Consider the following 13,308-nt stretch of genomic DNA (forward strand, 5'->3'; position numbering starts at 1 on the left):
CTTACCTAGTTTGACACAAGCAATTTCCTTTCACTTTCTACAGATAAGACAATAAGAGGAAAAAAAAAAAAAACACTGAAAACTCCATCCACTGAAATACAGAGGAGAATCAACCAACTGGGCGGGTCAGTCTCATCAGCTGCCCTCATGTGTCTGTTTTTTTCAATAACAAAGCTGAAAGATGACCCATGTTATATAGTTTAACAGGATACTAAAAAGAAGTTTTTGTGAAAACATATTTGCATACGGGAAGGGCTTCAAAAGTTGGCACTAAAGTTAATTAATATTAGACACCATCAGATTGAGCTGCAGAAAATCAAACTGGGCTAAACGGACTTCAGAAAAGGCAGTTGTAGTGACAGGTTAAGAAATTGGCTGACCACTGGTATCAGTACCTAATAGCAGTCCTCCATTGATCTAGGGGAGACACCTTCAACATCTCTCTCCATACTTAGTGAAGTCAGAAAACAATGTCCCCAGTCTGTGCATGACTGATATTAAGAACCACTTTTCCAGCCAGGACCATAGTTATCCTTCTCCCTCTTCCCTCCCAACCCAGACAGATGATTACAGACAAGGAGGCAATTAAGTTGCTTCAAAATATTTAATACGTGTTAGACACGTAAAGTTACATTTTTATACCAAAATCAATACAACGAAGGAGAAAATACTGTACAAAAACCTTGTCGGCTCCCCCAACCTTTATACAACAAAGACTGGAGTCACCGTATCTACAAAACCATAAGGTCTTTCCACTTAGGGCTTCTGTCTGTAAACTCTGTTTCATTAAACACTTTTTAAAAGCACTTGTAGTAGTTCCGATCTAGAGCTTTTAAAAATATATCTATTCTCTATAAACTCCATATTTCCAAGCTTGAACTCTTCTGTGAAGTTCATCAAGCTTTTTTCTTTTTTTTCCCCCCCTGTGGGGAAGACAAGAGCCGCTCAGATTCCCTTTTCCCAGAGTAATCACAGGGTACAGAAGTTTCTTCAGAGAGAGAGAAAAGTGGGGAGAGCGAAATGATACAGGTCTCTGCTCCAGACTAAATCCCTCTAGTCTTAGGAAATCCTGTGAGGAAATGCCACTCCCGGCCCTGGTGCGGGGCTAGCTTTCATGTGAGGGGTGTGTGTAAAGTCCCTTCCTCCCCCGAGCACGAAAGGGGAACTCCCCAGGCCCGGCCCTCTCCGCCGCTTCCTTCTCGGGGCTGCCGGCAAAGGAAAGTCCCCGTCTGCCCCCGATCTCCTCAGCCCTGGGAAAGGGGTGGTGCATTCCAGAAGGACAAAATGGTCTGAATTCAACAAGACAGACGTACGTACACAGACAGAACACTACACAAAAGTTAACGATCGTCCTCTTCCGACAAGCCTCCAGGGGGGAGGCCGCCGAGCCCGAGGGCAGTCGGTGCTGCCCGGCGGCACCCACGGTCCCCGCAACGCGTCCAGCGCCCTGCGGTCTCTGGGCCGTCCTCGCAGCCCCACGTCGGGGCCACCCGCCGCTCAACCTCCTTCCGAACGCGACCCGGGGGCTCAGAAGGCCACGATGGCTGTGCTCCAAGGGTTAATGTCTCTCAGCACCGGCTTATCGCAGCAGATCTGCCCGGGCTCGGCGGCTTCCGGACCGCTCTCCTCTCCCTCGGCTTCCTCCCGGCCGCCCCCGGGGCTTTTCCGCAAGAGTCCCGAGAAGCTGGAACCGAAGATGCTAATGAGGTTAGCCACGTTCCCGGTCTCCATCTCCTCCTCCTCCTCCGCCCCGCCCGGCTGCTCCTCCGAGTTCCGGCGGGGCTTCTTGAGCGGGCTGGAGCCGGGCGCCGGACCGCCCGCGGGGCCGCCACCCACGCCCGCCGCGCCGCGCTTCCGGGGGCCGACGGCAGGCGGTGCCGGGGGCTCGTCCTCGGCCGGCCGCGGCGCGCAGCGGCAGTCAACTCGGGGGCAAGCGCCCAGCGCCCCCGGCCTGTCCTCCCCTCCTGGGGGGCAGCCGCAGTGGCGGCGCGCCCCACGGGGCCCCTCAGCTCCCGCGAAGACCCCGGCTCCTCCCTCCGCCGCCTCGCGCGGTCCCTCCACGCGGCGCCAGGCAGCTTCCGCCTCCTCCATCTCTCCGGCCCGAAGAGCGTCCCCGGCGCCCGTCACCGGGGCCGCGGGCTCCGCGGCGCCCACCCGCGGCGGGGCCGGGTCGGCCGGGCGCTCCGGCTGCGGCTCGGTCTCCGGCCAGGCGGCACAAGCGGCCGGCGGTGGCGGCTCCCCCCAGCCCGCGGGCGGCCCGGCCGCCGGCTCCCCGGGCTGCTGCGGCGGCGCCGCCGGGCTCCCCGCGGGACCGGCCAAGTAGAGGCCCGGGCACGGGTCACTCAGGTAGACCTGGCGGGCGCTGCGCAGTACCAGCGAGACCAGCAGGTTCTTGTGCAGTTTGATGCCGCCGCGCTGGACCCGCGAGTTGTAGATCTTGCCCAGGGAGATGCTGACGATACGATGAGCCTCCAGCTTGAACTCCATCCTGCCTCCTTTTCGCAGGGCTGCCTCGGAGGTGACGGAGAGAGCCCGGCTCACGTTCGGAAACAGGGAGGGGACGAGAGGCGTCGACAAGTCCGGTCCGGGGGTGGACCTTCGACACCTGAAGACTCTGAAAAGAAACGACTCCCGTGACGCGCTCACTGACTCCCGCTCCTACCCAAGACAGACAAGAGCCCGCTCCCAGGTCCGGCCGCTAACTGAGGGCGGCCCGCACTCCCGGCGTCTTATATAGGCCCCTCGCCCGCCAATCGCGAAGGGCCGCCAACCGTTCCGGGGCTGGGCGGCGCGCCCTCGTGCGCCGCGCGCGACCAATCGGAGGCCGAGGAGGGGCGCCAGGGCCATTCGAACGTTAGTCCCGCGGAGCAGTCTCTTAAAGGGGGCGACGACGTGCGGCGGTGGCCGGACGGGACGGGTCGGGGCTTGTTCTCCGCCTGCGGGTCACTGAACGGAGGCTTAGCCACAGTGTGGTTTGTAGTTAAAGATTCTGGCTTGTGCGCTGGCTTGCCAGAACCAGAGGGAACTAAACCACTGGAACTTTCATCTGAGTATCCCCCCGCCCCCCCGCCCGCCCCCGTAACAAATAGTATTACCACAAGGTATTTAGCAGATACTGATTTTGGATGAGTGCCTTGCCGCCCTGGAGTCACAAACACTCTTAGCATCTGTTAAATCTAAGAAAGAAAAAGAGAGTCCTAAAAGTTACTAAGTTTTTAGCTGCTTACCAAGGAATTGTGACTAGATACCAAGTTATTGGTTCTCTACTAAAGCAGTCATCTATCACTTTGTTCTCTATGAAACAAACACACTTGTCACAGGTTACAATGAGAGGTGGTACAGGTTCTCCACAGTGATTTTTCAACACAAGAACTGACTAGTCCACCTTGGAAGAATCTAGCAAGTTCTAAAAATACAAATAGAGAAGTCTTGTGTTCCCATCATGATGTCATAATTTTATTTTGTGTCAAGGTAAAAATATAGGGGAAGAGTGTTCCAGACTTTTCTGGTAAGTCAACAACTTAGTCCATCTACCAATCCTTAGTATGTGGCCTTAGGGCAGAATCACCACAGGATTGTCCAGGACTGGAGTTCAGTTCCTGGATTCCTGGAGAGTCAGTTTGATTTAGTCGGTCTAAGCTCCACAGACCCGCCTGATGATTCTGGTAAAGAACCTCGGGAGCTTTAGTTTCTCCACCTCTGAGAGGGAGAAATCACATACACATCTGTTCTATTATGCAGAAGATAACTAAAATATTCACCCATAAAAAAGAATGAAATCTTGCCATTTGCAACCACATGCATGAAGCTAGAGAGTATAATGCTAAGTAAGTCAGTCAGAGAAAGACAAATACCATATGATTTCATTAATAAGTGGAATTTAAGAAATAAATAAGCAAAGGAAAAAGAAAGCAAGAAACAGACTGTCTTTATTCTATAATTATTTTCTTAAAATTTTTTTTTAATATTTATTATTTTGAAAGAGAGCATAAGCAAGGGAAGGACAGAGAGAGAGAGAGGGAGATACAGAATACAAAGAAGGCTCCAGGCTCTGAGCTGTTGGGACAGAGTCTGACACAGGGCTCGAACTCATGAACCTCAAGATCATAACCTGAGATGCTTAACTGATGGGGCCACCCAGGTGCCCCTATAATTTTTTTTAACGTTTATTTATTTTTGAGAAAGAGACAGACCGTGAGTGGGGGAAGGGCAGATAGAGGGAGACAGAGAATCTGAAGCAGGCTCCAGGCTCTGAGCTGTCAGCACAGAGCCCAAATCGGGGCTCCAACTCATGAACTGTGAGATCATGACCTGAGCCGAAGTCGGATGCCCAACCAACTAAGCCACCCAGGTGCCCCAAGAAATAGACCCTTAACTATACAGAACAAACTGATGGTTACCAGAGGAGAGGTGGGGTGGGGGTGGGGAGTGATGGGTGAAATAGGTGATGAGGATTAAGGAGTGCACGTGTGCGATGAGCACTGGGTGATATAGGGAATTGTTGAATCACTGTATTACACACTGAAACTAATATAACACTGTTATGGTAACTCTACTGGAATTAAAATAAAACGTAAAAAAAATGGCAACTGTCAGCCACAATCTGAATCCTAAAACTGAGCACAGCTTTCTTGGAATCCACCTGGAATAGTTGGCCTGATCCTGCCCCAGGGTTTGGCCAAGTGGGATATTTAATTAGGAGAAATAGTAAAAGGTAGGATTGATAATGGTCAATTCACAATCAAGAGTCTTCCAAAGAACGTGATGGCTCAGTAACATTACCTATGCCACAACTTATTAATGGTAACTGAGGAACCAGTCCATGAGACCCAGAGCTCCTCCCCTCTAGGAATTCTCAGCTTGCATAAAGGAGATAAAATAGTAACATGAATAATTACAAAAGCATGTCGTATATTTTGAATAAGAATGTGAAATTTTTTTTCTTCTATTTTCCTTTGAGAGCTATTAGTCACTTTTTAAAAAATGTTTATTTATTTATTTTTTTAACGTTTATTCATTTTTGAGAGACAGAGACAGCAGGGAAGGGACAGAGAGAGGGAGACACAGAATCTGAAACAGGCTCCAGGCTCTGAGCTGTCAGCACAGAGCCCTTTGCGGGGCTCGAACTCACAAACTGCGAGATCCTGACCTGAGCCGAAGTCGGACGCTCAACCGACTGAGCCACCCAGGCGCCCCAAAAAATGTTTATTTATTTTTGAGAGAGAGAGAGGGACAGAGAGAGGGAGACACAGAATCCAAAGCAGGTTCCGGGCTCTGAGCTATCAGCACAGAGCCTGATGCGCACTTAACTCAGGAACCACAAGATCATGACCTGAGCCGGAAGTGGAAGCTTAACAAACTGAACCACCCAGGAGCTTAGGGAGCTATGGGTCACTTTAAAAAGCTTTAGTGCAGGCTTTGAAGGGAAGCTTCCTGAGTTGGAATCCCAGCTCCACTTTTCACTTGCTGTGTGACCTTTGGAAAGTTATTTTGCCTCTCTGTGCTTTGGTCTTTCCCATCTGTTGATTTTTTTTCCTTTAATGTTTATTTTTGAGAGAGACAGAGAGAGACAAAGCGTGAGTGGGGGAGGGGCAGAGAGAGAGGGAGACTGATAATCCCAAGCAGGCTCCAGAGCCTGATGTGGGGCTCAAACCCACAAACCATGAGATCATGACCTGAGCCGAAGTCAAACACTTAACCTCCTGAGCCACCCAGGCGCCCCTGGTCTTTTCCATCTTAAACTAGAGATAATAATAGTTTCCACCTCTTAGAGTTTTTGTGAGGACAAAACAAGGTAACACACGTGAAGCTCTTAGAATAACCTGGCATATAAGAAATTATCAACATACGTTAGTTAGAAAATACCACCCCCCATGAGACCTTAGAGTGGGCAAAGAGGCCAGGGAGGGAAGAAAGAGACAAGAGAAAGAAGTTGTACTTGAAGAGGGTGTTGAAAAAGCCTGAGGTAGGATCCACAAGTTGTAAGCAGCAGAGAAATAAAGTCTGGTATAGGGAACATATCATTTTGTAGGTGTGTCAGACGCCTATAGTAAGTGGCAACAGCTAGGAACAGAGGCTAGAACTTCAGGACAGTGGGTCATGAATGCCTCAATGAGGAGATGGGGCCACAGGGAGGTTACCTAAGGTAGTTGAGTAAGAAAACCACAGATAGATTCCAGAACAGCCAGTGCTTTTAATTACAACTGAGCTATAAAGAGGATCACTTAATTATAAAGCTCTTGTGAGAGTTTAGGCAAGGGTCCTGAAGGCCTGAACTAGGTGGAGGTAGGAAGAATGAAAAACACAAAAACACAAGATCGGAACTGTAGTCAAGATTTGGGATGCCCCCCCCCCCACACACACACACCCACCCAAGTCACTGATAGAGAAAGCATTAGGTGAAGCCCTCCTGATCCACGTGAGCTGGGAGTTTCACCATCTGCCACTGCACTTCTTTTCCTTCAGCATTGCTCTCATCACTTGCTCCTGTCATGCTCAGGGCCCCTGTCAAATTGTGCTGTCATTGGAGGCAGGAGCCCATCTCATGTGTGTAGCCAGAAGATAGTGAGAAAAGTTAACAAATGGACGACACGGGTACTAACCACCAGAACAGAATCCTGGAGGCCTTTACAGTGCCAGGGGTTATGGGGGGCTCCTGCAGGAGGTGCTGAGTGGCTAGGAAAGGGTGTACTCAGGAGCCTGGGGCAGAGATTCTGCCAACTGGCATGGAACCATTTCAATATTTTAACAACTGGGGTGGCCACACCTGTGTATACTGAGTGATTGATTACACACTTGATGATCGAACTTCTAATAATGATGTTGTCTACCAGGCACTGTGGTAGTCACTTTAGAGACATTATTTATGATCTTTATAAAGTTCAGAAAGTAGATCTCATTATCTCTCTTTACAGATAAGGGAACTAGGACTCTGAAAGATCTCGTCGTCACACAGCTATAGGTGGAGAACCTATATAACTCTACATAACTCTAAACCTAGAGTGCAGGGCTCTGGGACTAGGTTACCTCATTCTACCTATTACTTGCTGTGTGACCTTTGGAAAGTTATTTCACATCTAAGTAAAATGAGAAAACCATGCCCTAGTTTTGTAACATGTGCAAGTTATTCAACCTTTCTGTGCCTCAGTCCCCTATTATGTAAAATGGAAATAATAACAATACCTAAGGTGCTTACTATAGCCCCCAGCACCATACAGGCACTAAGTCAGTCTACTTACGATTATTGTTAGTACTGTACAAGAGCCTAGTTCAGTACCCAGCACATAGTTAGCACTTGTTGAATTTTAAATACTTTTTCTACATCACCGCATAATAGGTGCTTAGTAAATATCTACTGACTTGAAACAGCATGACCACTACTATCATCAGGACTTCCTCTAATCCTGAGACAACAAAATGGAACATTGAGAACTCATGTCTGGAGGGCACGGGCTCTTATGTTCTGCAAGCTTTATCTCCACCTATCGAGAGATGTAGAATATTTCCTAAACTTTAGAAAGCAGGTGATTCACAGTTGGTGGATTAGAGCCTCTGCACTGACAGTGCAGAGCCTGTTTGGGATTCTCCCTCTCTCTCCCACTTGTGCTATCTCTGTCTCTCTCAAATAAATAAACTTCAGAATAAAGTTTGAGAGAGAGAGAGAGACAGCACGAGTGGGGGAGAAGCAGAGAGAGAGAGAGAGAGAGAGAGAGAGAGAGGATCCAAGGCAGGCTCTAGGCAGAGCCCAAGTGGGGCTCGAACCACAAACCTTGAGATCATGAACTGAGCTGAAGTCAGACGCTTAACTGTCTGAGCCACCCAGGCACCCCAGTAAATGAACTTAAAAAAAATTTGCCATTATCAATCTTTGAGACTTTCTAAGTTAAGGCAGGACGAGAAACACTAGGGGTAGGACAAGGACAAGGACAAGGAAGAAACTGCTCTGGAGGAAGTGGCCAGGACATGTTCATCAAGTCTGGTCCGTCCCTCCACCCCCAAACTCTCCTCTGGACACACAGGAGCAGGTTAGCATGCTGAGAGGTGGCCACACCTGTTCCCACTCAGGCGCTCTGACCAGAGGACTCTTCTAAGCATGGGGCTTGTGTGCCCACTGCTGTTGACTTTATTTCGTGTTGTTCTCTATTTCTTGCATGACAAATGGAAGGCTGAGTATTATCATTAGGTGATTACAGACCTTATATTGCCTTAAGTCTAGTCTGTATAAGAACAATGCAAACCGACCATGGATTATGCACTCAGTAGCTCTGTGAGAAGGCACCGGGAGTAGAAAGGAGTGGGTGAAATAAGTTATCTGCACCAAACCTACCTTGCAATGTTAGGACACTTGGAAATTTTCAGGGGGTCAAAGTTGCTTATGTAAGTGAATAATCATTCGTATGAAATCCTGAGTGCTTTAGGGGAAAAGCGCTACAAAAATACATTATTAGCACTTTATGTAGACAATCCTGCTCTTGCTCTTGTGAGAACAAAGCCATTTTTTAATGCAACTTTTTCTCTCTCACTGTTGTAGCATATTTTACATCTTTTTTTTTTTTTTCTTTTGGCTGCTTGGCTACTAGAGAATTTCTTTTCAAATAATATTTGACTAGGAGTGGGCACCAAACGTTGCCTTTTTTTCTTTCTCCTCATTTCTTTTCCCCTAAAGCAGCCCTCCTTCTTGTCCTAAATTTTATATTTGGTTCAGAGAAACTTAGGTTGTTTTTATAACCTTTTTTGTCACATCTTTCTTCCTTTGGTACTCCTAAAGAACAAATTCCTCAATAAATAGAGTACTGAAACTCATGAAAATGAGCCTACAGTCCTCTCAAGCCACAGAATGAGAAACTACCACCATATAAAACCCTAGGCCTGCACTATTCAGTACAGTAGCCATGAAGCCAATAGGTCTAGGATGATTGAGGAACTGAATTTTAAAATTTGTTTACCTCAGATCTAAAAACTGAAACAAGATAAAATCCTTTTCCTGCAACCCAGCTTTATTATGTAATATTTTTGAAGCTTGAAAATAAAATTTTTGAAGTTTAAAATTTAGCATCTAAATTAATGCTGCAACTGTAAAATACATAGCAGATTTAAAGATGTAGTATCAAAAAGAGAACATAAAAGGTCACATTCATATTTTTAGAATGGCTCCATGTTGAAATGATAACATTTTGGATATATTGGTTTAAATAAGATATATCATTAAACTTAATGTAACCGATTTCTTTTTACATATGTGGCTCAAATTATATTTCTATTGGACAACAGTGCCCTAATGGTAATAAAGAGATAGGGTGGTGTGGACATATAAATATGCATGAGCATACTGTGAGCAATTAACAAATGTCCTTGATTGGAGAAGAGAGAAAGGAGAAGAAAGATAAAGTAAAAAGGAAGTAAGCCATAAAACAGTTAGTTGTAGAGTTGAGAAGAAAATCTAAGAAAAATGTATAACACAGAGCCAATTGGCCAAATTTCTATCTAGAACTGAGAAGTAGCCACAAAGGTAGAGAAGCACAATTCTACTTTTCTGATTATGAGAACGCAGACATTATCGCAGCATTGTTTTAAAATTCAAAATACACACATGCAAACAAATTTCAGAAACTCACTTGGATAGCATCAATCTCGTGAGCCATTAGAGTGCATTTATTCTTTTCAAATTCTGATGTCCACCTGGAAGCTGCAGGGACCATTTGTTTTCAATATGCCATTTTCCCGCACAAAAACCTTCAATGGTTCCCCATGACCTTTATGGCAAAAATCCAACCCTCTGGCCTGGTCTCCGGAGTACTACACAATACATTGTCAAAGACAAACAGCCTGGAATGGTGAATAGAGCCTGGCTCCTCACCAGCTGTGCGTGGTCTTTATCTTATAAAATTGGGGAGTTGAACTAAATCAGTGGCCCTCAAACTATGGCCACACGTTAGAATCACCTGGGGAGACTTTAAATATGGAGCTGCCCAGACCTGACCCCAGATGATTTAAATCAGAAACTCTGGGGTGAGACCCAGGCACTGGAATTGTTTTTAAACTCCATAGGTGATTACAATGTGCAGCCACATTTGAGAACTAGTGGACTAGCTGATTGTTTTAGGATCATTTCAGGTCTAGAATTCTGTGATTCTATTAATCCAGGCAAACCTTTTCAACCTTTCTAGTACCCTGAGCAACATTAACACCCCATTTCTTTCCCAGCTAGACAGATCTAATCAAAAGCATACGTCTAGGGGCATTTGGGTGGCTCAGTCGCTTAAGCGTCCAACTCTTGATTTCAGCTCAGGTCATGACTTCAGGGTCCGTGGGATCAAGGCCTGTGTCGGGCTCCCTGATGAGCGTGGAGCCTGTTTAAGATTCTCTCCCTCCCTCCTGTCCCTCCCCCGCCCCTCATGCTCTCTCTCTTTCAAAAAAAGTGTACATCTGTCTTCTACTTCTTCAGCAGAATGGGCTCTCCCTCTCCTGCCCAAATTCTGCACAACCACTTCCTCCAGGAAGTCTTCCATGCCTACTGGTGTTTATAGTTTGCTCACCTGGGCACACACTCTAATAGTCATTTGCTACTTAAAACCACAATACCGCTTATTATCTATGGTAACTTTTGTATTTTTGTTTTGCATTTTATTTCCTTGCATAGTAATTATTTTTATGTAGCTCTATTTCTCATTTCCCAATAATATTCAACTACTGGGAGATGCTACATTATACTTTCTTTGCATCATGCCTCCTCTACACCAAGAAGCCTGAATATTGTTATGTACATATCAAGGGATCAATAACTGGTTGATAAACAAATTAGTAATGGGTTCCCCAAATCTGAGGTTAAACTACTCAAAAGCAGCCAACCGTCGGGGAGAGGGGGGGAAGAGAACTCCACATATATTGCTCTAATGGCATATTAACCAAACTATCACATCAAATACATTTTATTTTATCCTAGCTTATTATTATTCATGACCCTAAGCTCCACCATTTCCCTAGAAAAGCTATTTTTCACATAAAATAAGTTGATTTTTGATAGCTTGCTTTTTACTGCCATGCTATTTACAAATGTATGATTCTGTTACTGAAAAAATAATTGCTTGCCTACTCTGTTCTGATTAAACATTTATTATGGATTCATGATGTACTGAAAACTCCACTGGGTATCAGCACCTGCTTTAGGGGTAACCTATACGTCTCCAGCCAATAAGAAAGTCTTGCCTCTTCTCCCCACTCCCGAATAATTGCTGTAGCTAATAGAGCAAATTCTAATTCGTCAGTCAAGTCCATTTTGGATCAACACAGCTGATCTAAATTCTAATACGAATGCTCATTCAGTTTGAAAACCCCAAATCACTAACCCGTCTCATGTTCATTTTGACTAAGCAAATTCTGAGTAAGTATTTATACAGACACATCCTGCAATGTAAAAAAGAAGTTTCAGATCTGCTGTCTAACCAGGAGCTGGTGTGTGGATTAGCAGATTTATGTTTATAAAGCAGTCTGAGCTCTTTTGAGGAAAATGATTTTAAAATAGGCAGCACGCTCATATCCTTCCCTGCATCATAATCACTTACAAAGTTCTCTGAGTCCAACTTCTTTCTTAATAAACGATAATTCCTTATGGCATTCCCTGAAAATACCAAAAAGATCATTGCGGCGGGGTGGGGGTGGGGGGGGATAAAAGGTGTCCTTTGAAAGTCCAGTAGGACTAGGATCCTTCCATGTGAGAATTGGTCGAAGAAAAACTAGTTACAAAATACCTCGTGGCATTGCCCTTTTAAGAAGCGTAAGCATTTGGTTCCCAGTCTTTTTATCCGTGTTTCCTCGCAGGCTGACGTAATGCTTAGGAAGTTTCAGAGTCACGTGGGGGCCCCTGAGGTCAGAGTCCCGAGGAGCCTTTCCCCAGTCTGGGTCTTTCTCTGTTTGATTTTGAATTTGTTCGCGCCGTGATGGAATGAGTGCGTGTGACCGTGGGTGTTACGATTAGTGTCCCTGGGTAGGATTGTTTTCCAGTGTGTCAGTGGGGGTTGGCGGGGGAGGGGATCTGCTAAGTCACTTCGGTCGCAGTGGTTTGTAGCAAGGCTGCGCTCAGGTCGGGTCCGAATGAATGGCAGAAGCCCTCAAGTCATTTCGGTCACGGTGGGAATTTTTGTTTGTTTGGGTTTGGGGTTTGTTTGTTTGTTTTGAGGCTTACAAATGATTTTTAAACTACTTTGGTTCTCGAGCCATTGTTATGGTTATTGGTTTCCAACTGGGTAGATGAAATAGATTTATTTTTTAAAAATTCGTTTTTGTGCCTGTGCTTGAGAGAAAGAGGAGTTCTTTATCCTCCTCTCCTCTAGCAGATGCGAGAGTAAAATAGAATGAAGGGAAAGGGTATGACTTTTCTCTCTCTATCTTTTTTTTTCCGGGAGATCTAACTAGACTAGAGGGTTTGACAAACAATTAACAATCCTCCCTACTCAGCTGCTGTTTCCCAAAATAGCATCTCCTTAGCTGCCAGGGTGGATGGAGGCCTTAAGGGGAGGAAGACACAAAGGTGCCCTCTTTTTTAAAGCCTGCATCTCTGTGAGATCTTGAAGGCACAGGGGGAAACCCAGGGGATTAAATTAGCAGGCAGCCTAGGCTCCACCTGGAAGGGAGATAGATAATAGGCTTTTAAGACAGGAAACAGCTTGTGCTCCAAAATAATAATTTTCAAAAGCAAGATATGATGGATGCTGGGAAGATTATCGTCCCCCCCCCCAAGTTCATAATTTCACAATTTACCCCAATTCCATAATTAAAGGAAAATCGCCCTTTAAGATGCAGTTTGGTGAATGAGTCAGGTCTTCTGGTATTCCTGCAATTCTGCCCCACCTCGCCCCCATATTTGGAAGGACTGTTTCAGCCAGCCTGTCTCTAAAGCCCAACTCCCTGTTGCAGAAATTGCTCAACCCCAGGTCTGGGGAGATCTGATTAGGGTTGTGTTGCTTTTTCCTCCCTTTTCCTTCTTTCTTCCTTCTCTGTCTTGTCCTCTTCCAGTCTTGTTTCTTTTCCCCCTTTTCTGTCCTCTGAGCCTGCCATGTTTTACCTCTTCCTCTTCCTTTTCTCTGAAAGACTGCCTCTCACACTCCCACATGTTAATTTGTTCTGCCAGCCCAGGCTCTCTGGGGCCCTGAAATATCTCCTGTCACGAGTGGGGATGTGGATGGGAAGGGAAAGCGAACGATGCACTAAACAAAGGGAACAGACCAGCAACACGCCTTCAAGAAGGTCAGGAGCTTGAAGATAAAAGAGGAAGGCGGAGAAATATGCCCCCAAAGAATTGTACGTATCAAA

The 13,308-nt window shown here is 46.1% G+C and overlaps 1 protein-coding gene across 1 annotated transcript; it reads right to left on the reverse strand.

Moving 5' to 3' along the window:
- Positions 1–585: 585 nt before the first annotated feature.
- Positions 586–3,008, reverse strand: IER5 (immediate early response 5). The gene has a single exon (XM_042925775.1). It carries the CDS (start codon positions 2,485–2,487, stop codon positions 1,528–1,530), a length of 960 nt encoding a protein of 319 aa, XP_042781709.1. The 5' UTR covers positions 2,488–3,008; the 3' UTR covers positions 586–1,527.
- Positions 3,009–13,308: the final 10,300 nt, after the last annotated feature.

This window comes from Panthera leo, chromosome F3, assembly GCF_018350215.1.
Source record: "Panthera leo isolate Ple1 chromosome F3, P.leo_Ple1_pat1.1, whole genome shotgun sequence".
Lineage (NCBI taxonomy): Eukaryota > Metazoa > Chordata > Mammalia > Carnivora > Felidae > Panthera > Panthera leo.

What these genes read in the sequence shown, in the direction of transcription:
- IER5 (XM_042925775.1), bottom strand. Translation starts at nt 2,487, where the DNA reads ATGGAGTTCAAGCTGGAGGCTCATCGTATCGTCAGCATCTCCCTGGGC.